Here is a 24299-nt window from a genome sequence, read left to right as displayed (position 1 = left end):
GAGCTGATTCAAAATCCGTCTTGCAGTGACCGGACGTCTGAAGGTAATAATGACCTAGTCCCGGTGGATTGACTTTGCTAGGGGACCAATCAATGCCACTAATATGTTATCATAATCGTGGGCATCAAAGCTAGGGTGAACAACTAGCCAATGACAATCTTTGTTTTTGAGCAGTGCAGAAGACTCTGAACGTGTGGCCGGCAGCTGTGGGACATTGCTAAGTACAACAACAAAGGGGTCAACATGCTGGTGGGAGGTCAAACTACGGCAGATTAGAAACATGAACTTTTGGGCGGGAGCCAACTTGTCACAGTCAATAGGTGCCTCGTCTGAACTAGCAGCAGGAACAGCACCCTGAGTCGACAGGTCCACAGATCTATGAGCAGTGCTCCTGGGTTCAATGGTTGAGGGTGGATAAGGCAATCGAGGGGAAAGAAGTGACTTAGATGGCTGCAAGACCGCACTCAAAGTCTCAGTACAAGAGCGCTCAAGATGGAGCTGGCAAACCTTGTAGATTTTACCAATTTCCAGCTCCAACTTCTCCAATCTTTCCCTGTGTGGTGCCAAACAATCATTCAACACCATCAAAATTTTAGTCTGCAGCAAAGCTCAGACAGCCACTATGCGGGCCCAGGAAGTTAGAAAAAGGAGTGTCCAAAAGAACAAGGGGAAACAGGTGGTACAGAGACAGAAGGGATCCTGCATATGCAGTCGAGCAATGGCTGATGGATGCCATGCCGATACATTTGATCCTATATTCCATCCCAATGCTTAAAGGGCTGCCGCATGCGATCAGGACAGTATTTATGACCTGGAAACAAATACTACGCACAATGGGATGGTGGGGGAAACCCCTCTGTGACATAACGGCCGGCTGCCACAGTTGGCGCAGCTGACTGGGTTTCGGGGCTAGGAGAGTATTGTGATCGACACGTTGGGGGCGATCATTCACGGTCAAAACCTGAAATCCTGTCAGGAACTCCAGACAAAATATGCTATGCCCCATTTGCAATTCTACAGGTACCTCCAGTTCCGGCATGCCTTCTCTTCATATTTAGCAGACATACCCGACTTCAACACAGTAGAAGCTAAGGTCTTTATCACACAATTCAAAATAGCAGCCCCAATACAATAAACAAAACTAGAGAAGTATGGCAAATGGATCTTGGCCTACTGGGTGAGGATAATTGGGTGGAGGCGTTGGAATTCCAGCGCAGTGCGGTGATCGTGGCACGCTTGAGACGTATTCAATTTAAATATCTTCATCAGGTCTACTTTACTAGATATAGGCTTCGGCGTGCTGGGCTGAGATTGTCACCTCTCCCCATTGCTTGCGTTGTGGGGCTGCTGAAGGCACCTTCATACATACGGTATGGCAGTGTATGTCTTTACTGAGGTTTTGGAGGGGGGTGACCACTTGCCTTTCAGAGGTCCTAGGATGGGATATCTCACTGTCACCACGTTTAACTATGCTTCACATTACTGAGGGAATAGGAGGCATAAATAATTGCGTCAACTGTTGTTTCTGGGCATCACATTAGCTAAACGTGATATTGCCAGGGCGTGGAACGATGAGTCCCCGCCTTCTGTTGCAATATGGAAAAAGGGCCTGGATTTTTCTATGGGTCAGGAAATACCGTTTTTTAAGTCGAAGGATGCCCCCAAAAACATCCTAAAATATGGACAGATGGGCAGACTATAGAGAGCTTTACCTAGAACCCATTTCTCCAGCGTCAGCTATTGGGGGACTGCCGATTTGACTGTACTGTATTGGGACCTAGATCTTGCGCATAACAATTTCCATATTGGAGGGCCTGGACCTGAGTATTTCAGATTTCTTTATTTCTTCTGCAAGCTTAACATGGCACGTTTGTTTGGTTTACAAAGCTGTATTCAAACATTCATATACCAAAAATGGTGCAACTGTAATTATACAAATATTGATAACAGTATTATTAACAATCTTTGTGTGTTTCTGGCCCCTCTGGCGGAGCCAGATCTGTATTGGCTGTCAACAATAAAGTAATGCCCTTTGTTTTTCCATTACGCTTGGCAACTGAGTGGCATGTAGGAGACTGATGGGCTGCCAGGACCTTAGAGGTTCCAGGAAAACCAGAAACAGAGAATGTGACTGGGACCTGGCACCAAAGGCATAACCGGCTCCTCCGAAGCCTCAAGGGCAACATCAGAAACAGAAGAGAGGATGGTTGAGCATGCAAAGTCCAAGGATAGACGTCTTTCAGCCAGATCTGTTTCCCTGGATATAATGCCAACTGCCCCTGTTAGGAAGGAGTCGATAGTGTACTTGGGGCAGTCTGCTCTAGGTTTTGGATTTAGGCCTTTTTGTTGCCCATAGCGATTAAAGCACTAAGAGTCTTCTGTGCAGCTATACAAAAAGAGCAAAAAATCAATCCAGGGCGCAAACAGGAAATAAAAGTTCCAATTACTCCAATATGGACAAGACAATAAAACAAGGTGCCAAAGAGACAGGGCTCGGTCCGGCCTCACCCAGACACGGGCGTGGTTAGACGGACCCGCTCTTGGCCCGGTGTTTGCCCAGGCGCGCCACCCACTGCGGGAGGAAAGAAGCCTCCTTTCAAGTGCCTGATTGGCGCTACGGTATTCTCTTGCCTCCGCCTCTCCAGACAAGCAGTATGGGGCTTGCACTATAATCCACGCTGCAGGAGGGAGGCAGCCTCCTTTCAAGCTCCTGATTGGCGCTACGGCGTTCTCCCGCCTCCGCCTCTCCAGACAAGCACTATGGGGCTTGCAGTACGCCCCTGGTCTCCACTGTTGCACACTCGTCCATAAATAAAGCATGGAAATAAAGGTCAATAATGTACCTAAGACCTTTTTTTTGTTTTAAAAAGTCACAGATGTTCTACAGACTCTGATATAGGGTCATTGTAATCACCTGCAGTAGTATTAATTTACTTTCTTCAAGCGGAGCAAGTCTATCCATGTTCTCCACTACCAAGATGACAGGCATAGTATGTCACCGTTACATCAGAGGTGTTGCTTCGAGCAATGTTACACTGCAAGTGAGTACATCAGCATGGTCTTTAAATCGCAGGTAAGAACACCAGTAGCATTTACCTTGCATCAATGGTATTTAATTTTTTACTTGGGAGGGAGGAAGGGTGCGAGGGAGGGAGGGAGATTTTACTTTGCAGGGAGGGAGGGAGAGAGAGAACACACATATATATATATATATATATATTTATTTCACATACATGCATTGGAAAAAAACAATGGTTAAAGTAATGTTATGTTCAGTAACAAAGTAACATTTTAAACTCTAAATAACACAGGAATTCACTGTTTATAGTAACAGTTATCTCAAGTAACTATAACTTTTGCCCTAAGGTAACTATAACTCGCGCCTCTGCCATGCACAGTTTTATCATCAATAAGTTAATTACAAATGTTGCAGCGATATTATCAATGATGTCATTGAAGATGTCTTGGGTGATGTAATATGTGGGGTAATTAGCAGTGCATGATGAGGGCTCCAGCTATTACCTTAGAACATAGTTATAGTTACTGGAGATAACTGGTGAATTTGTGTGGTTTGTAGAATTTAAAACGTTAGGTTGTTACTGAACATTTCACCTAACTAGAACGCTATTTTAACTCTTGTTTTTTTCAGTGAATTTCTTTTTTTTTTTTTAAACATAAAGTAATATTTTATTACCATATAAAGCCAACACCCCACCGCACACGGCCTTTGGCTGTGCGCAGTGGGGGTTTGGTTGCAGGGCCTGGTCACAAACCCCCCCTCTCTTCTCCCACCCAACACCATATATATAAAGCAGATCTACAATTGTTAATATATACTTTAAAAAAATATTAATAAACTTATTATTACATTTTTGGGATGAAAATGTGAAAATAAGTAGTAAGCAATATATTATTTTTCCTCTTCCAAAGTAGTAGTCTTCAATGAAACAGCTGAAATTCTCAGTGACTCTGTGGGCTGTCCCCATCTGCTTACTAAAACAAGTCATTTAAAATGTAATAATGAAATTCATTAAGACGCCAATGGGCCTCCAGTGTTAATCCTACAGTTTCTTATGTGTAATAATCATTCAATGGACACTAGGCGCTACCCACAGCTCCAACATGGCGACAGCAGCAAGCAGTAAATCAATGACCAGGCTAACAGCGAAGATCTTGGTGGTAGTATGTCAAGCTGCCATTCTGCCAAATACAATAATAGTATTGCTCTGCCTGGCGAGACCGCATGGCCGGGTACCACCCAGCCAGGCCAGGGGCTAAATAAAGATGTCAGCGATGCTAGCATTGTTGTGAAACACTGAGCTCGCCGAACATCTATAGAGACTGTTTGTGTTTTTATATCGGGAGCTGATGTTGAAAGGAATAAACTCTGCATCCTGTGGGGCGGGTCCCGGGCCCACTCTGCCTTTGCAGAACAATTGATAAATCGGTTTATCCCCGCGGCTGCCTGCTGAATGCACAAGGATTTCTTTCTTATGGAATTTAGCGTCTCAATCTCTTGCGAAGAAACGAACATGAAGGTGCTGCAGGAACAATAAAAGTGCAATCATCGATGCAAATGTCTCCTGTTGGGAGGCCTATAGATCTCAAAGCGAGATGCGTATTTTTCCACATGACTACAGCGCACTGGCCTTCGCTCTCAGAACGCTGCATAGACACAGGAGAAAAGCACTCACAGAACCGGTGTCAAAACCAATTGTAATGACAAATTTCACAGGTAACGGGAGCAAGCAACAATAAGCAGGGCCGGGCGCCCGCTGCTCGTCTGCTCTCGAAGAGGCACTTTCAGAACATGCACAAGTCGGTGGAAAAGTGCCATGGTAACACGGTTGCAGCCTTTTCTTTCCATTTGAAACAAAGGAATTAGATTGACCCGACCTCATTACAGGAAGAGCGGTATGAAAAATAGGTAGGTGGCATTTGGGCACTTCTGCTGGGAATATTGCACTGCGCATTTTAAAGGGGCAAATAACACTCGGTGTAAACACGTTTCTGCCAATCGTAGCATCACCACTGGTAGAAATGTATTACAACTGTAGGGAATGATATTGCTGACAATAAGCCAAATTACCACCCCAAAATTGCGATAACCACCGCATCTAAGACAATAAGCCTAGCTGTGGGAAAACGGTGTGAAGGATCCCTTTTTAAAAACAAGCCGCTGCTGACACCAGATGACCATATGCTTGCAATAAATATTTTAAATTAAAAACAAGCAAACCAATATGTCTGGTAATAGACCGGCATTCGCAATGCTTATTTTTGTATTCTATTTTTTATTTACTAGCCTCTAAACAAAATATGCCACCTCATAAACTTGGCGGCCGTATGCTTGCAATACACATTTTGAATAAATAAAAAAAATCATTGATGATGCTGTTTTACTAATCGTGCTTTTAAAAAAAAAAAAAAAAAAGAAAAAAAAGCGCCTCTTGCCATGCATTTTAATATTATTATTGTTTGTGAAGAAGACAAGATCTAATCACGATGTAACCGAGCACTCATATTGCAAGCAGATACAATGTCACTGAATTACTTAACAGCAGCTAGAAAAAAGAGATACAAAATAATTCACCATTTAGCTAAATTCACAAACTGCAGGCAAAATAAATACCCAGAATTTAAAGTTCATATAATATAATGATATAAAAAAACATTGAAGCAGCTGAAAAGATAGGAACTATTTTAGGCGGAGGTGAATAGTGTGCTCAGGCTTTGTGCAGTCACTTCGAGTGAAATGAGCCAATCGGTGAAGTGGGCTGACCCATTGCCCCATGATTTATGCTGCACTGGGAAGAAGCAAAATCCCAAGGATGTTATAGCAAACCAAAGGATAAACACAGATGATTAAAAGTCCCTCTAAATTATGTTTAATAAGTATGGCGTTTTTCGAAAAACAATAGTCTGGCAAGACAACTAAAGCTGTCTCAAAAACTAGACCTAAAAATTAACCATGGCATATAAAAAAAAAAAAGAGGAAAAAAAGTATAGATGTTGCCTAGCAGGATGGTGTACTTAGAAGAGGATAGAAACCGTTTTTAGTTTTTATGCACATCTAAGGAAAATATTTTTTATTGGTGCAAAGAAAGGTATTTTTTAGTTTTGAAATACTATAACCTTAAGACATTGTTTAAAAAAAAAACTTAACCAAAAAAAGAATTAAGAAATGAAAGAAAAATTAACATTGGCAAACTAAAGCCTTGGCCAACCAGCCTGGACACTAACGTGCACTTCTTTTTAGGTGGATGTGCACATGTGATCAGGCGAAACTCACCTACAGTGCAAGATAGCCAATGGCTAAAGTTGGCTGCTCCTGCCTCTTGATGTATAATGTGGTGGGCAGAACCAAATGTGAATGACAACTGCATAGAACAATGGATGTATGAATCTTTCCTTTTTTTTTAGCACACAAAGCTTTGCGAAACAGCTAAAGTTGTCTCTAGATCAGTACCAAAAATTAGAGAAAATAAGTGAGTGGGGAAGGGTTCCCCAGAGTAGGTGTCCTTAAATATATTTTTCTCCTGAAGACAACAAACCATAAGTTTATCTGCAACCAAAGCAAATCATGGGTTATAACAGCCATGAAATGGAAGAATGATAATGAGAAAATAACTAATGGGTATTATGCCTTGCACAGCAACTGTCTGATGGGTTCAGCTGGGTATCACTAATGCATCTGCACACTTGTTACTAATTCCCAAAAGCGAACGTGCAAGGTACAAAACAATATTATCCTTTGTAGTATAAAAGCATCTTTCTCAAATCATGTAAAACGTAAATATAGGGAATTACTATTTGTCACCTCAACGTTTGTGAATGGTAACATATAAATATTTTAAAAGAAATAATATAATGAGCAATATATACCTGTGGAAGCATACAGCCACATAGGTGAATACTGCACACCCAGAAGAAAACAATAAACACCTTACATACCTTTGGCTATGCTCTTTCAGGGGGATACTCTATCTAACAACAGATCCCGCACCTTAAAATGCTCCCCAGGGGGCAGACAGGATCCACACACTCTCCCCTCCAATGGCTAGCTGCTGGCGCTGTACCACCCCAGAAGTGACGGAGCAGTGCAGCATATTAGCCCCACCCCTGCGTACTGATGTCAGTTTATTGTCTTTTCCCTTTCTCTGCTCTCAGACATGCAGACTGAAAAACTGTTGGTACCAGGGTGCTAGTTTCAAACTTGGGACCCTTTCAGATGTTAAGCAGAGGCCAATCCACAGAACGAAGAGGTGGGAGGCAGCGAGGTATCTGCGATTAGATAGAATATCCACCAAAAAGAGCATTATCGAAGGGAAGTAACTTGTTTTTCTGATGGAAACTTCTAACTGCAGATTCCAGAACTTGAAAATTAAATGAAAATTAAATTTATAGAGCGCTCTACTACCCTGGGGTGTCACTATCTCCCCAGATGGAGGATCTGTGGAGTGGACTCAGCCCAAAGAGTCTTGCAGGACCGAGTGAGGTGAGCAAAATGTCTTAACCACCAGGCCTGGCTGTCAAGCAGAGACACTTTAAAGCATGGATATAGTGGGCAATTGCCCAGGGCCTTCACTTTACAAGGCCCCCCTGATAAAGTGATTGGGACAGTAATAAGGCTCTCTTTACTCTTTCTCTACATTAACCTCTCGTCGTCTCTCTGGCTAGCTCTGCCTCTGACCATGTTTCTCTCTACCCATCCATAGTTCACCATCCTGCTTTTCTTTTTGTCTTTCTCTAGGTTACTTGACTGTTGCTCTTTCACTTCTCTCTCACCCTACACATTTCTTACTCATCTTTACTTTTCTCAACTTTCAACCTTTCTCTAATTTACTCATTGCCCCCTCTATCTATCTTGCCTCTCCTTATTTCTCCTCTGGCTCAACATAGAGGCTAATCCACTCTCTTGCATTGCGTCCCGTCACCTGGCTGCAGGCACCTTAGTCCCGTTAGACCTGTGCATTCAATGTACTTTTTACTTAGTGCTCTCTGTTGCAGAGAGATACGCAGTACACAATGAGTAATATATACGTTAAGTAAGGGTGTTGTCACACAACAGTACTAAGGGAGAAGTGCACGTTCAGGGGCATGTGTAATAAAAACATGCCTTAGCACTTTTAGCTGCTGGGCTTCTAAATGGTTAAGGTATAAATCAATATTGTTTGGAATCATGAGGTTCAGATTCAAAAACAAGTTTATTTAGACAATTGTCCATAAAACATTCTAAAAAAAGCTCAGTTAACAGTTAAAACCTTTAAATGAACCCCCTCCTCGCTGCCCCACCCCCATTACATTTCACGAGAGCTTGAATTAGCTGAAACTGGTGCAGTAAATTTAAAGTTGATCTAAACAAGAGGCCTCAAAATATGCCTTGCCCTTGGCCCCAAAACTCCTTGAGCTGTCCCTGCCGTCAAGGCAGTAGTGCTTCATAAACATGTGCACTAACTCCCACGTTGAAGCCTGGCAGATGTCAAGAACAGCCAGGGCCCTTTTCTGCACATACTTCCCTTTGGTTGGTTCGTAGAACCTCACAAAAAGCTGACCGTCCACACCGCGGTTCTTGGTATGATCAATGTAAAAGCTTTAGGCTCTTTTGGGGTCCAGACGAAGGAACGTCTCCTCCTCTTTTAAGAGGTGAGGGGGCAAAGAATGTTGGTATGTGATAGATTACTCAAGGTGAAGGGAATCACGACTTCAGGCAAGAAGGCCACCTGAGGCCTTGGTGGACATCAGGAAGGCCTTCATAGCTATACAAACACTCCAACAGATTGATATGGAGATGCTCTTCCACCTGTTACCAGAGTTCCCTGATCATCGCCCCCCCTCGCTCCCCCAATTGGCCTTCCTAGCTCAGCGGTGAGGCATCAATGACAGTCATGAACTCTGGGTGAGGAAGGGAGAGGGAGCTGCAACTAGACCAAATTTGTCCACACAGCCACCACTGCAGACCGTGAGCCGTCTCCGCTGAAATCTGGATGGCTTACGATAGACTTCTTTGCTGCTGGTCCGAATGGAATTTCAGATTCCTTTGCAGAGCACACATATGCTATGTGTCATAGCAGATAAGGAGAAAGCAGGAAGCTAAGAGGCTAAGAAGTCTTAGAGTTTCTCTCACTGTGATCCTGGACCAAGATTCAAATATCAAGATCATAGTACGAGTGTCTCGGACTTGTTGCAGAGGGAAGGCCCTGAACTGCACTGTGCCAAGGACTCCGTTGAATGGGAGCCTCGGCGAAAGAGTAAGATGCAACATCAGCTTGTTGCTAGTGAACCCCAATGTCATCGGGAGGTGGCCCACAACGGACTGTTAGGAGCCTGCTTTCAACAGTCAGTCGACAAGGTAGGGGATAACAGGTATCTATGACCTGCAAAGGTGGGCCGAGACCACACCATCCCTTTAATGACAACCAGAGGGACGTTTGTGAGGCAGAAGAAAAGCAGAGCAAGCTGATAATGCCCCCGGCCTACCCTGAACTGTAGATAAGATCCGTGCACTGCAGAACTGGTATGTGAAAATACACAATTCACCCAGTTCCAGAGGATATAGGATCTGAGTCAACATGAGCATTTTGGATTTGTCCTTTTGCAGGAAGGCATTTAGAGGACAAAATAGACCTTCAGCACAAGGAAATAGTGAGAGTCACACCCTTCTACTCTTTCCAAGTCTGGAACCTTCTTGATAGCATCTTTTGAGAGTAGCACTCACACTTTTTGTAACAGAATGGACAAAAGCTTCTCTGAAATTCACTGTGATGTGGGGAGGAGATTTTGTGGGGCAAAAAAGAAAGGATAGAGTAAAGCCACACAAAACAATTTATAGAACCTATCTAGCAGACATGATGGGTCACCATCAAGGATGAAAGTGTGGAACCATAACCCCCACATAATGGATATGCACCACTAATGCAAACTAAACTAACTAACTAACTTAGTGGCTGATGACACCGTGGAATCGGAGGACTGATGCGGCTTTTGACCTGGGCACAGACTTCCAGACCCATGTCTACCGCCTAAAAAGGACATGGGTGACTGCTGTATTTGTAGAGGAGACTGTATTTGCCTGTACACTCTCCTCTAGGTGTAGTCATTGAACTTTTTGAACTGATGCTGAAACTGCTCGACAGGGGGGGGGTCAACTGACCCAGGGAGCATGCCATGGCTCTAATCTCTTGAAAGCACTCCATGGCAGAATTCACTGATTCACTGAAAAGTCTAAATCATCAGAAGACATATCCCCAAAGAGAGGCTTGTACATCTCCAGAGAATGTGGAAAACTTTCACATATATCTGCGGAGCACAAAACTTGTGCCAACTGACCTCCCTAAGCAATCAGAAGTATCTAGGCCAGCGTGAATCAAATATTTAGGCCAACACTTGTCCATCATGGATTGCCTGAGCCAAAGAAGCCCCATCTTTCAGAAACAACAGCAAGATCTCACTGGTATCGTCCCAGAGGGCATGTGTGTTGCAACGCAATAAGCATACCACATTTACTGATTATAATGCCAGGCAGGCAGAGGAAAACATATGTTTGCCCAAAGCCTCAGTCCTATTGGGCTCCCTATCCAGGGGAGTCATGGACAATGAATTTGAATTCACCATACTGGTTAAAGTCTGAACTACAAGGTTCTTCAGGTTAGAATGCTTAATAAGAAAAACAGGGTCACCAGGAGCCAATCTGCAAAGCCTGGCCACATACCTATTCACCGGCAGGCAAGAACAGGGCTTGGACCAAGAGCCCATCAAGGTATCAGTAAGGGCCTTATTGAATAGGAGCAAGGGCCCAGACGAGTCTAGGCCAGGTTGCATAATTCTGTAGGGGTGTGTGTTTTGATCTTGAATGAAGGCAGGGGTAAATCTTGGACCTCATCTGTCCACCATAGCACTACGGCAAATGATGCACTTTTTTCCTTTAGTGGACCAAATGTTGAGTTAAACTCTGCCTTAGGGAAAATATCAAATCCTCTGGCCTCTCATGAATCCATGTAAATGTTGTCACCTGTGTAGTGAAGAGAAAGACAACCACACGCATAATCTCCAACCTGGGGTGTCCTTAGTTACACATAAGAACTTAAAGAAATCAAGGAGTATCTGCTGGTATGTTTACCATGGTAGAGGCACCTGGCCAGACTCAGGAAATATGGCAAATGGCTGTGCTTTTGTAATCTGGTAGCATCACATCAGATGAGATCATGATGAAATTGGTTTATTTCACATTGAAGACAGCTTCGGGGGGAGCCTCTTTGGGCACCAGTGGCGTGGAAAGCAAGTATTGGAGCCAGAATGGAATCCAGTACCAGAGTCGGTACTGGGCCCAAAGCAGGTCCATAAGAGTAAGTCGGCACTGAGGATGGATCCACCAGCGCTAACCCTACTGGAGATGCCTGCCATTCATTGGGGCCCCAAGGCATTCCAGAGGTGACGGAGGAGCGTTAAAAATCTGCAGCACGGCCTCAATCTACTGTGGTGTCTTCAATAACCCGAAAAATTCAAGGAACACTGACATCACTTGGGGACTCCAATCCGTGACTTGGAACTTACAGGGAGACCGATACAGACCATAATGCCCTTGTGCCTTCTCTTTTTATACAGAATGGCAGGGTGGGTTTGAGTCTCGATTTGTCTTTTTTTGTTTGCGTTCGGACTTTGATTTGGACTCACTGGAGAACCTAGACCATAAAGTTGATCCCTCACTGGAGAGGCCATGAGAGCAGGATTGAGTCCACAACTGCACCTTGCAGTGGAAGCCTGACTTACACGAGGGCCATGACATCATGATATCTTCTGCAACATACAGCGTCAATTCTCAGTCATGGACCACCTTCAGGCGCATGAAGATGCATTTACTGCAGAACTTGAAGTCGTGGCCCAAGCCCAGACACTACAGGCACACCTCATGTGAGTCCGTGACAGACATCTGTTTTCCATAGTCACAAAACGGTTTAAAACCTGTCATTATAGAGAGAAGACATTGTTCCCTAGCACATTGAGTTTTCTTTTACAATTCTCAGACAGCAAATTAAATTGTAAGGTGAGCTCCAAATCTACCTAGTCAGGTGCAAAAGTTAAGAAACTGACATTAGCGCTTGGGATGTGCTTATATGTGGCTCCGCTCTATCACCTCTGGGGTGGTACGGATCCAGTGCAGAGCTGCACTGCCCCACCTACGGTACGCCGAAGCATTGCTGGAGAACATTTTCTGGATCCCGTCTAGGGCCTGGAGAGTATTCTAATATGATTAATCTGCAGTTGAAGGAAAAACAAATTTCAATTACATGTTGTCGTCTATAGAATGTCCTACCCTACTGTGCATTATTTGCATTTTCTTTGAGTTGGAAATTTAGAATCCGTACAACATTAATAACTTTCTGAGAAGCACTGGCGTGCCTGCTTCAAGTACTACAATGGAATGCAGTCCATCCAGTAATGAGAACCGAGAATCGTTTGGCACTTTTAGCAGCAATTAAAAGAGGCGGAGTCTCACTGACCAATGACAATCGGGGATCGTGTAGTCACGATGAAAACAAATAGTGGCTCCATGGTACGGACTATGTGAAAGTGCTTTATGAGTGAACAGGACCGAAAACATAGGGCAATGCTAATAAGAACAGGATATGTAAACCCTCCAAGTACATACTATGTGGAAAGACAGTCCAAAGCGAGGCTGATCTTCAACACCTGAAAAATGTATTAAGCAATACCAGCTATTTATGAAAATCGCAAGGCACTGAACTGCTCAGACTAACTATAGAGAGCAGGCTGTTCTTGTTTTCAGTGTCATCAGGCATGCAGAGGGTGTGGCCAAGGATTCCTGCCAGGCTGCCACCCCTCCTTCAGCTGAAATAAAGAACAGGCAGAACCGGCTGAGCACACCGTGTGTTTTCTTTCAGAAGAATGCACGTAAATTGCGGTAACGAGAGAACATGTCACGCAGGCATGTTACGAGACTTACTGAATCAGAGCAGAGCTCGGTGGCTCATGATGATTCACTAGCAGTAAATTACAGGAAAACGAGAAGCTTTTAATCATCATAGCACTGCAACAAGATACATGAAACCATCACGTAATTAACCCAGAAGGGAAGCAAAGCCATGTTAAGTCCGGATAGCACTCATTCGGAGGTGGATTGTTGACCTGGCCGGCCAACAATGAACGATGGTTCTTTCCACTGGATGAGCACTCGGCAGATCCACACTACAGCGCGTTGTGTTCCCGTGGAAGCATCAAAGACGGCAGGGCTAAGCAGTCTAACACTCTCAGGGACAACCCCAACAACAAAGTGCAAAAAAGTTTCCTGCAAGACAGTTTTCATGTTTATTTTGTCCAGGGGCATAAAGGAGCTTCAGTGTGAGCCAGGGCCAGCTTTAGGGCAGTGCGATTGGTGCGGTCGCACTGGGCGCTGACCTGTGATGGGGGGCGCTGTGACCTCAAGGGGGGTGCTGTGTTTAGCAATGTCTAATGATAGTAGGGATGAGGAGCACTTTTGCAGGTGGTAGGGAGAGAATTCGAGGAGGTGGTCATGGGTTGTGCGGGCCCCAAAAGTGATTGTCGCACTGGGCGCCACCAACGCTAAAGCCGGCCCTGGTGTGAGCTCTCAATTCGAACCCGAACACCGAGTATGCCTCCTATGTTATGTTAGTTTGATGTGTATGGCACCGCGCATTAGTGTTTTTTATCACAGGCATCTTCTACCACTTTTAGTGGCACTGTGTTGCTGTTTGCAGTTTAAAAGCCTGACTGATAGCCTGCAGCTGCGAGTTATCATCACAATAACCAAAGTTGTTACAATAATCACTAACGTTGTGGCATACTGATGTTCAGTGCAAATGTCTGCAACAAACAAAAAATAGATGGAATGAATGCTTGAATTAATGTCAGTCACTGGCAATTGCTCAGGGTCGCTTCCCATTCTACTGTTGTATAGCCACTATGCCACTCCAGAGACCAACCTTATGCAAACCAGTCTTGATCCTGTTCAAACAGGGACAGTCCAGCCCGAAGTGCCAGTCCAGGACTCTTCCAGATGGGAATACAATCAACTCCTATTTAAATCTCATTGGTGAGGTACAGCTTGAGTCCTGTGGCACAGTGAGTATAGGACTCAAAGAGCTATACAAGTCAAGCAATTATAGTCCCAGACCGCACCCAATAATAAAGGCTGAGCCTGTCTTCAACATTCCATAAGTAAATCACTGAGGAGTGGTTAAATGTTGCATCTATTCATACTTTGGTAGTTCAAAAAATTAATTGAACACATCCGTTCTCGTTCTAGCCCCACCTAAGTGCGTACAATTCACAAGATGTAACATTTCCCAAGTGGACTCGAGTGAACAGAAGAATAGATAGAAAACTTCCCCTGATGAAGGGCGGTTTGCCTGCAATGCATCGTGTGTTGTTCAACAACAAAAGGAGAATTTAAGTTGTTAGATGTCAGTTGAAAAAATGATGCATGATGGGAGAACGGATGTTTTCAGTTAATTTTTGTACTAAAAAAATATGAAATCAATCATCGTGTGTTGTTCAACAACAAAAGGAGAATTTAAGTTGTTAGATGTCAGTTGAAAAAATGAAGCATGATGGGAGAACGGATGTTTTCAGTTAATTTTTTGTACTAAAAAATATGAATAAATTAAACATTGATTTACTGATGGAGAATTGAAGACAGGCTCAGCCTTTCTTATTCAGAGCAGCCTGAGACTATAAACGTTAGAATTTTTTTTACCTCTTCGAATGTTTCGTTTTAGCCTGTGGACAGAAGGCCAACCAGACCAGCACGATGGAGTGCCTTGTGAACTAGATTCTATACAGTGAGCATGGGGCCTACGGCTGGGCATACCCTCCTAGTCTGGCACTGAGAGGTCTGACCTGTGGTCTTAAGCTTTTAGCCCAATCATATTTCACTCACTAGGGCTGGAGTAGGCACTGAGTCATGCATGCTTTCATGTCAGCGTCTTCCCAAGAACCATTCATTGATGAACTCCACATTAGCACAGGATCATCAAGGGTGTGAGCCATTATGACTGTAGTTCACATACATCAAGAATGTGTCCATTCCTAGGTAGATACATATTTTAGAAGTTTTAATATAGCACAATATAAGCCTTAAGCCGACTTTGTCACCAGAGCTTCTGTAGCATGTCTCGTTGTGTTTTGTTGGCATTGTGGGAATGGTGTTGCACAGGGTATGTTTGATCTACTGAAATATTATCTGGCCTGGTGCCAGTCAGTTCCCTGTACTATTACTGGTGGGTTCCCCAAACATCTGCTGAGGAATGTTTCCGGGATCGGCAGGACATTTCTGTACATTGCCTTTAATTGATACAATCATCTGCAGAGACCATACTTTTGGTGAGAGTTGGGAGGGGAGAGCACTAGGCAACTGCTAGCTTCAACTTTTGGTGCTCTATATCTGACCACAGGGAGCCGGTGAGAGTCAGTTTTTCTAGGCCCAGCGAGGGTATTATGTAAAGGCTGCAGGTGCGATCGTTGCCTGAGATGGCCAATGAATAGGATTTAGTGCACAGAGCTCTGCTCATTTCACCCAAGAGTTTCTAGAATAGTGTAAGTCAGTTGGGAACAAACTGACTATCTCATGCAGTTTCATGTTTCATTCAAATAAGGGCTGGTTGTATCAAAGCCATTCATACAGTGTGAGAACAGACATCAGTCGACATACATTTGGATTCATTTGTTTTCAAGTCCTCTGCATTCTGGAGATTTTCTCTCAATTGCATTACCACCAGATAGGTAAAGAGATTAAAAGTCACTAGGGCTGCATCAATTATGTGTTTTCAGCGCCATATGTGAAGTGGTATTTGGAACTTCATCATCCCTGGCACAGGCCAGGCTTAGTTGTAAGCGCAATCTTGTTCACAGCTGCGGCTGGTGCCCTCGTGGATGGCTTCTCTTCATATAGCTCACAACCAACCTTTTAATTCTCACTTCCACCCATCTCATTTTCTACTGGAGGGCCGCTTTAACAATTACACCATATATTTGCTGCTTCAATAACCATGACATACAGTTTATATTCTAGTTCTGGACACACCACTATCAAAAAAAGCAATGGATTAGCAAACTACACCCACAGACTCTTCAAATGAGTTAAGAAGTTTTTCTCCCAAAGAATGTAGGGACTTTTGTCCCAACACTGCTGAAGGAGGAGCCAGAAAGGGATCTTAAATTAGATTATTCCTAGTTCAGTAAACCAGGCCTTGCAAGCAGAGCTACAGCTGACCTCTGCGAGATAGGATTCTTGCTTTGCAAAGTAATTGATCTAATCATGTACAATGAAGGGTGCAACGCTATACAGCCAGTGCATTATAACAAATTTTCTATACTATATTTATGATGATCACAAAATGTATTTTGTATTGTAATCTACTTGATGAATACAATACCATTGATTAATACAATATAATATAATGTTAGAAAGCCAGGGCCTAACTTCGGCAACAATAAATAGTTGAAGGTTTTCATGGCCAAATGGTCCACTATCGAGTGAACTTTCCAAAACCCAAGGACACTGCAACAATTATGCAGACAAATTTCTCACTTGATATTTTTCAGGAAAAGTACCTGGTAGCACCTCCGCCTTGTACTAGTTGACTATATAACAGAGTTAACCAAGTTTGTCAAAAAACATTAGCAAAGGGTAATGAATTGACAAGTGCTTTAGACCAGACCAAATGCAGTTCAGTCAGAGGGACCTGTTAATGAAAGAAACGCAGCAAAAATAGTACAATTTTTAAAGTGAGCCACTACCGCCCTGTTTATAAGCAAGTGTCACAAATCTTCTAGAGGTGGGAAATATTTTGATGAAATATGGAACATATACTCACAATACCACAAGGAAGGTAAAGATGTAGATTACTAAACGGGCAATCCTCATTACTGGCACTAGAGCAAACCAGGACACAGTTGAAGAAACCAAGCACATTAAAATACACCAAAAACACCTCTGGTGGATAAAAAAAAGAAGAGCCGCACAGTGATAACATGGTGAACGACGCGAGGCATGCGCGGCTCCAATCCCTATTACTAGACATACCTTCTATGAAGCGTTCTGGGTAGACAATAGTTAAGTAAGGGGTTCATGGAGAATACAATACCACACAACACGCCATGCTGGCAACCACTTTAACAAATGAGAACTTGCAAAATGGCCTTCATTTGTATCATATTGTAAAACCATAAAAGGTGCGGGTCTTACCAACGCTACAGGCGTTTTTTATTTTGTTTATTTATTTGCTTATCAGGCTATCCCAGCACATAAAAAACACAATAGTTGCACCTGCAATAAGGTTCTCTTTGCTGTCCCCGATGGTGGGACCTTACAGACTCGCTCGTTATTTAACACTAAGGGCCAGATGTATCAAAGGGTTTTGCCCATTCTGCGTCCATAGGGAAACGTGTTGCTAAATATGGCCCTAAAACCGTTCCGAGACAACTTTCATTCAAGTGGTGATGTGGCTCGAGCTTCAATTTCATTTTACAAGTGACAAGCAGAGCAAGAAGAATAGAAGCTGTGGCGAAAGCATGAGGAATGAACTAGAGATTCGACAGAGACTTTAAACAAAATCTCATTATCTCAACACACTTCTCACTCAATCATTGCTTTTCGTATCTAGCTTACATTTTACCAATAACCAATAAACAGACACTGACAAAACTCTTCAAAAGAGCAATTGAACAACCGCAACATCGAAGTACTCAAAACAGAAACATTTTACGCTATGCAGAAATTATTCTACAACCCAGAAAAACTTGTAAGTTATAACCAACCATATTAATTTAACAAACATTTCATTCAAACACATAAAAGGCTATTACTTATTTAAAACTCAAATATTGGAGTGGTCTGCACTGCACCAACATCTGCCTTTCGGCCACTGTGACAAGGCAAGTATATATCCCACTACAATATAAATATAGTTCAGAGTGCTACGACGCATGAGATTAGTAGGGTTGGGATAGCTGCAATGATGCAAACCCATCATCAGTATACGGTTTGAAGACAGTTGGTTCTGAATTCTCTCCGCTTTCTGTATCTGCTGCTTGGGTGGGTCCATGTACACAACATTGCATTAGTCCAATCCCAGCATTTAACAAACATTTCATTCAAACACATAAAAGGCTATTACTTATTTAAAACTCAAATATTGGAGTGGTCTGCACTGCACCAACATCTGCCTTTCTGCCACTGTGACAAGGCAAGCATATATCCCACTACAATATAAATATAGTTCATATCTGATGACCATTACTCAGTAGCCCATTTTCAGACAGATAGAACCTTTGTAAATATGTTTAGTAGCCAGGACGAGTCAAGTCTATAAGCTAAAGTTGTGAAAAAAGCTGTGAGAATACATCTGGGGTTCCTCCACTTTTATACAGGGGAAGGTGCAGTATGTAAAAATTGAAAAGAGGCTGCTGGTAGGGGATTCCTACTCACTCCAACTACCACAATCACCTCTGTCTTGGATGTACTGAAACATTAGAAGCTTTCTCTTATCCAACCATGTATGTGTCTAATACAACCCGGGGTTTCATTGACTGCCTTGTTTCTTGGGTCCTTTCACCAATAAAGGTAGATCTGGAAATCACATGCGTATATACTTAGCAGTTTACGTTATGTGGATCAATAACCTGGACCATGAGTTGTAAGTACATAATGAATGGTGGAAGCACGTGGTAGACCTGATGGAGACGTGCACATTGTGCTCATTGTGCAATGGAGTGCACCAAGCCAGAGCTGCTGGCTATGATGAGGGAGGAACCATTGGATGGACTTCAGGGCATTGCTGATACCTACATTAAATAACAGAGTAATTCATGCAACAGTGTGGTTATTCACATGCTGAGGAGCTGTCCAGTGAAACCAACTTTGCCGGATTGTCCTTGTTCATGGAAACTTCTTTCTAGACAATGTCCAACAAACACATCTAGACACTGGTATGTCTTCAAACGAGCTGTAGTGTTCAACCACATGCCAGAAGAGAGGTCACAGAAGATGACTAGGTCAGTATAACTAATCAAAGTGACTCTACCCCTCAACTAGGAGTGAGCTACACCTTCTTCTAGCCCCGCATTACATTCACTAGATTGGGCGGCTACTGAACTAATTTTGGTGCATGTTGATCCTTCCTTTGAGTTACCCTTCCCTTCCAGCATTTCAAAGTGCTTTGGTTTCTGTCACCTTCTTTCAAACCATGCGTTTCTGAGCTGTCACATTATGCTATTCTGTCCTACTTTTCTGATTCACTGCCTAGCTCCGCGCCTGCACACAGCATAAACGTCTCTGGATCACTCCTTCACTTTCTTTCCCTTATGCTACATACTGGAAACAAAGGTCTTGAACAACCACATTCTGATTTTGCACCTCTTCTTCCAACCTCCTCCACTTGGCCTACAGAAAGGTGCAATAATCTTGGCACAGGCTGCGGCCACTACCACTGGATTCAAGCTAGCCTGGCTGATGAGGGCTGTTAGCCCGAAAACGGTCCCAGGATGCTTGTTTCCGGGCCAGGGAAGACATGGCTTGGCAGTTCGGGCTGGACTGTTCCCATGAGGCCCAGGGTCAAGACTGATGTGCATATTGCTGTGTCTGAACTGGGGTGGCAAAGTGAGCTAAAGAACGATGATGGATTCAACCTAGATCTGTGACTGGGGCTGAGTGTCTGAAAAGTTTCAGCACTCCATCCATCATCTGCTTGTGTTTGCTTTGTTCGCCCTATGTTGGCAGGGTATGCCCAGAAGTGGGTCCCTTGCTCACTTTGCCACTGGATTCAAGCTAGCCTGGCTGATGAGGGCTGTTAGCCCGAAACCGGTCCCAGGATTTCAGCGCTCCGTCCATTATCTCCTTGTGTTTGCTTTACAGGCTGCCACCATGCCAGTATTTTTCAAATCAATTGGTCTGTGAATACCCATTGGTATCCTTCTGCTCATGTTATACTGAAGCATGGCATGAATCCTGATGTACTGAATGTCACTGTGGGCCCTGCAACCAAGTGTGAGTGCATCTCACACAGAGATGCCAACATATGTTTAGGAAAAACATTTCACTGAAAGAAGCAAGAAATATTTTAATTTTTGTTGGGTTGTCAAGTGTGATCCAGGCCATTAGGGCTAAGCAGGTCTCACTTGGTCTCAACTTTAACATTTTCACTGTGCATTTTTACAGGCTTCTGTCGATACAGTAATGGTGCACATTACTATCACACGTCAGAAGATGCAATGATGCGCATATGTACCTATGTTAGATAAAGATGCGCATGTTATTTCTGAGTATAGGTATCTACCTTCTGTTAGTGTAATGTGACGTGATGATATCTATCTGACAGGCTGTTTCAAAGCTTGAACATAAATTGGAGTGAAGTAAGAAAAAGGATTTGGTGAAAAATGAGATGCGGCGCGACAAAGTGACAGGACTCAATCTACCAAAATTCCCTCAATAAAAGTTCCATATTGAACCTTTCAGACTCCTCAAGAGGTCATCCTCTAGTCCGGGTGTGGCAAGGAGCCTGATATAGAGAGGGGGCATGCAACGTCAAATAAGTGCAGTAGGAAACTAACAACCTCATTAGAGGTGAACATTCCAATGAGCAGTTACAAAATATGTGAAAGGGGGAGTGAGAGTGGGAGATAATCTAAGCAAAAGAAAAATATTAAGCAGCAGCACCACGATTCGGGGTTGTCCTCTGGGGTACGCAATTGTTGGCTTTTGACTTGCAGCTCTGCAAGCGAGCCCGGGACGGCATGTCCAAACATGAGGTGTGTGAGATGTCTGTCAGCTTTTCACCTTTTGACATTTAAATACAAGGTGTAGATGTGTACTGCTTGCTGGCATGTTTGGTGAGACAACTGCTGTTTGATCATTTTATTTTGGGGTACAGTTTATTTTTAATGTTTTTGTAACGCGCTCGAGCTACCCATAGATGCTACAGATTGCCAGGAACATCAAGGAAGAAGGATAAGGAAAGACAACTGGAGGCTAGAATCCATTCAAGAATGACACTTGGAGGGAGTTGTGATGAAAATGTTAGTTATTTATAACAACTACAAATGGGACCAGACTGGAAACCAAAATCAGCTCTGGAAATTGTTTTCACAACATCCCCGACTCGAATGGGGGCCTAGCGGGGGCCAAGCGGGGGCCAAGCGGGGTCTTAGTAGTCCACTCCTCTCTGGATGCCGCTCTCTCGCCTGCAGCCTACTGGGGAAATGCCAGTGTACCAGACTAGCCAGTCGGGTTCTAGCTGAACCCATCACGACTTAAACCAAAACATGTCGCTTGAATTTGCGATTACAATATACTGCTTTGGGGATGTTATCTTCTGACATTGAGGAGCAGCCATTCACTTTTACTGCCCTGATATTCAATTAAAAACAGATTACCTTTGCCGGGTCAATAAAGATTTCTTCCCACGGGAAACAGTAGTATGTCACTAGTTTAACACAGAAGAATGTATTCATCAAACTTTGCGCATCAGGTGGCTAAAAAATAGCTGATTTGCACCCTTATATAGAGACAGCATGAAGGTGTGTTGTTGGTGTAAGACTTTCAAGGTGTCTGAAATTCAAGCCCAATGTTAAACTAACTCCAGTCCAATGTCCTGCCGGATAGTGCCAATGCTCTGCCTTTTTAGCATTTAAAAGCTATCCAGGATATACCCCAGTAGAGAGTACTTCAAAATGATGCGACTGAATTAGGCCGGTGGCCACCACATGCCACACATCTACAGTAAGCGCCGCACACTGCAACACCGAAGCGCCGTGCAAGAAGGAGAACCGTGAGTTAACAGCACTAAAGACTATAAAACACCGAAGAAATGTGTTTGCCTGCAACACAAGTACTCTAAGGTAAGAATGGAATTTAAAATCACTACTTCATACTTCTAGCATTCCTGTAACCAATCTCTGCATGAAACATAAGAAAAGTATTTGAACATGCTAATTAACCTATTGCACCATGAATTGTTCATAAACATCTAATAACATAATGAGAAGAATGACACTGGGATATGATATTCCAGAAAGATGACTCAGTGAGCAGATGGCAAATACGGTTCTCTGTGTAGGAGTTAAAACCCCACTAAGGCAGACTCAACCTTACATTCTTCCGAAGTGGGCATGTTCAGTGCAATAAACTGGGGAGTAACAACACGTGTTATTTGTGCAGCTTGAGACGGCATAAGTGTTGCAGTAAGCGCTATGTAGAATCAAGTCACTACCATATAGGGCAGACAGCGCAGCACAGCTTCGAAGGCAACGGGTGGCACGCGCTGCCCGGACTAGCGCTGTTCTCTGAAACAAGCTGTGAACGACAGCGGAGCGCTTAGTGCGCAGGAGGGTTCGTGACCCGGGGTCACCAGCAGCCCTCAGAGGAGCTCGCGCAGCTCCCACGGTGACAGCTCGACAGACTGAGCCCCGATAGGCAGCAGCGTTTCGTAACCGAAACCCGTTTCCCGTGTAATGCTGGATTTGAACAAGCCTTTCACTGTTACTGTATCCAGGTGCGCTCTCCCCTTCGCGGCACATTAATAATTAACTTCCTGGGTGTCGGGGATGAGTAATAGCGCAGAAATCTCCCCTCGCTGCCGCTCTTGCTCAACACTGGGGCAGATACTCCGGTTCAGAACTGTAAACAAAGGCAAGCATTCCTCTGGCAAGGTGTGTCAGAAACCTGAAACCTCTGCCCGGAGACAGGCGCGACCTGCGCGAGGCGCTGCCCGGGGACAGGGGGTGCGCGAGGGCCGGGCTGTGTGTCTGTCCGCGGGCATTGGGAACTGGACCGTCGGCGGGGAAAAAGCACACTAAAGGGGCTCACGTCATAAAAAGAGGTGAACTCCACCAACAGGGATGTGCCATTGCGGCCAGAGTTGCCGACTTTGAAACTGGGGAATCAGGTTCGCATCTCGGCGTCGGCTCAACATCCTGTGATTCTGGGCACATCACTTATTTTCCCCGTGGCAACATTAAAAAAAAAATAACTCAAATGAATGTTTGTGTAATTTAACTATTGCTCAGGTTAAACACTCCATTACCTTCCCGCTTTATAAAAAAAAATATGCCCTCTGCACCCTGCACTGACAGCCACAGAGCAACCGCTCACGGGCGCGTTGTTTCCGTAACCAGGTTTCCAAGCAACATGCCCACATCACCCCGTGCACACGGGGCTACTTATTTGTACTGAATGCCTTATTTCGTCAGGTCCCACCACACAGTATAAACAATGCACGTAACACGAAGAACCTCTCAAACAGGCGCCTGTGGTAACCAGGGCTCTCCGTGGGCGACGTACTCACGACAACGGCACAGCAGCGCGTGCATCCAAGCCTCGCGGGCGGCCGAGGCTGGATCAGATACTGTGATTGATGTAACCGGTCACACAATGCGCCCCTCGTGTGTCTGACAACAATAAACGAGACAGCGGCTCCGGCAGGTGCGGCAGGCAGCGCGCACACACACTCACATTTTATCGGCAGCCAGCGCACATGCAGCACGGGAAGCCGGGGAGATACACACCTGCACGGCGCCTGGTAGAAGGGGTACTCCAGCGGAGGAGCCGAGTTGCAGCGGTTGGACTGGCCCCACATCCTGTCACTGTAGTGTGTCCACTTTTCAGACCTCCTACACGTCCCACGTGCTGGTGCCGCGTAGAAGAGCCCAGCGCCGCGGGGTGGGCATGGAGCCTTTGTGAAGCCGGCTGAAGAGGAACCCTTTATCCAAAGTGGAGGACATTCAGATGAACCTGTGCGCTTTGTGTCTCACCGGGGAAGGCACTCCGCGAGGACAACACCCCAGTGACCCAACACAGGATCACACGCAGCCGCCGCTCCCCTAGCACCAAATGCACCATCCCTCTCGGGCTGCCACGACAATGCGCGTGTGCCACTGCCTGCGCGACAGACGCAAGAGACCTGCCGCCTGCAAGCGCAGTCTCAGCCTGGCAGTCAGCCAGCCGGCGGCGGCGCAACTTACTGCCGGTGCTGTAGACCCCTCCTACCCGCCGATGACGAGCCCGGCTGCAGGTGAAGCGAGGTTTGACCCCACGCAGCGGCGTTTGGCGGAGATCAGCGACCTTGAAACTCAATGAAAATGAGGCGATGCATTAACCTCACACTTCGCGCGGTTACTGTGCGAGCCTTTTTTATGATCCATGCACACTACAATAATTGGGGAAAATAGCCCTGAATCTCTCGCGCACCATAAAATAATCTTAGTGATTACGCTGGCAAGAGTGACACTATGCTAACAGAAATGCAAAGAAACAATAAAATAAATTG

The 24299-nt window shown here is 44.5% G+C and overlaps 1 protein-coding gene across 5 annotated transcripts in view; it reads right to left on the bottom strand.

Annotated features, from left to right (window-relative positions):
• The window catches only part of PLEKHA7 (pleckstrin homology domain containing A7), a 954991-nt gene that overhangs the window by 511425 nt on the left and 419267 nt on the right, over window positions 1–24299 (bottom strand). Inside the window, exon 1 of one of the 5 annotated variants that reach the window (XM_085648090.1) lies at window positions 23539–23961. The exons of the other annotated variants lie outside the window; for them this stretch is intronic. Within the exon in view, the coding sequence (XP_085504216.1) occupies window positions 23539–23609 (71 nt within the window). The 5' untranslated portion in view covers window positions 23610–23961. Of the gene's footprint in view, window positions 1–23538; window positions 23962–24299 lie in introns of those variants that run through there. 5 annotated transcript variants of the gene reach the window in all.

Source organism: Triturus cristatus, chromosome 3_2 (genome assembly GCF_964204655.1).
Source record: "Triturus cristatus chromosome 3_2, aTriCri1.1, whole genome shotgun sequence".
NCBI lineage: Eukaryota > Metazoa > Chordata > Amphibia > Caudata > Salamandridae > Triturus > Triturus cristatus.
The sequence above is the reverse complement of the archived record's forward strand: the minus strand, read 5'-3'. Positions and strand labels throughout refer to the sequence as shown.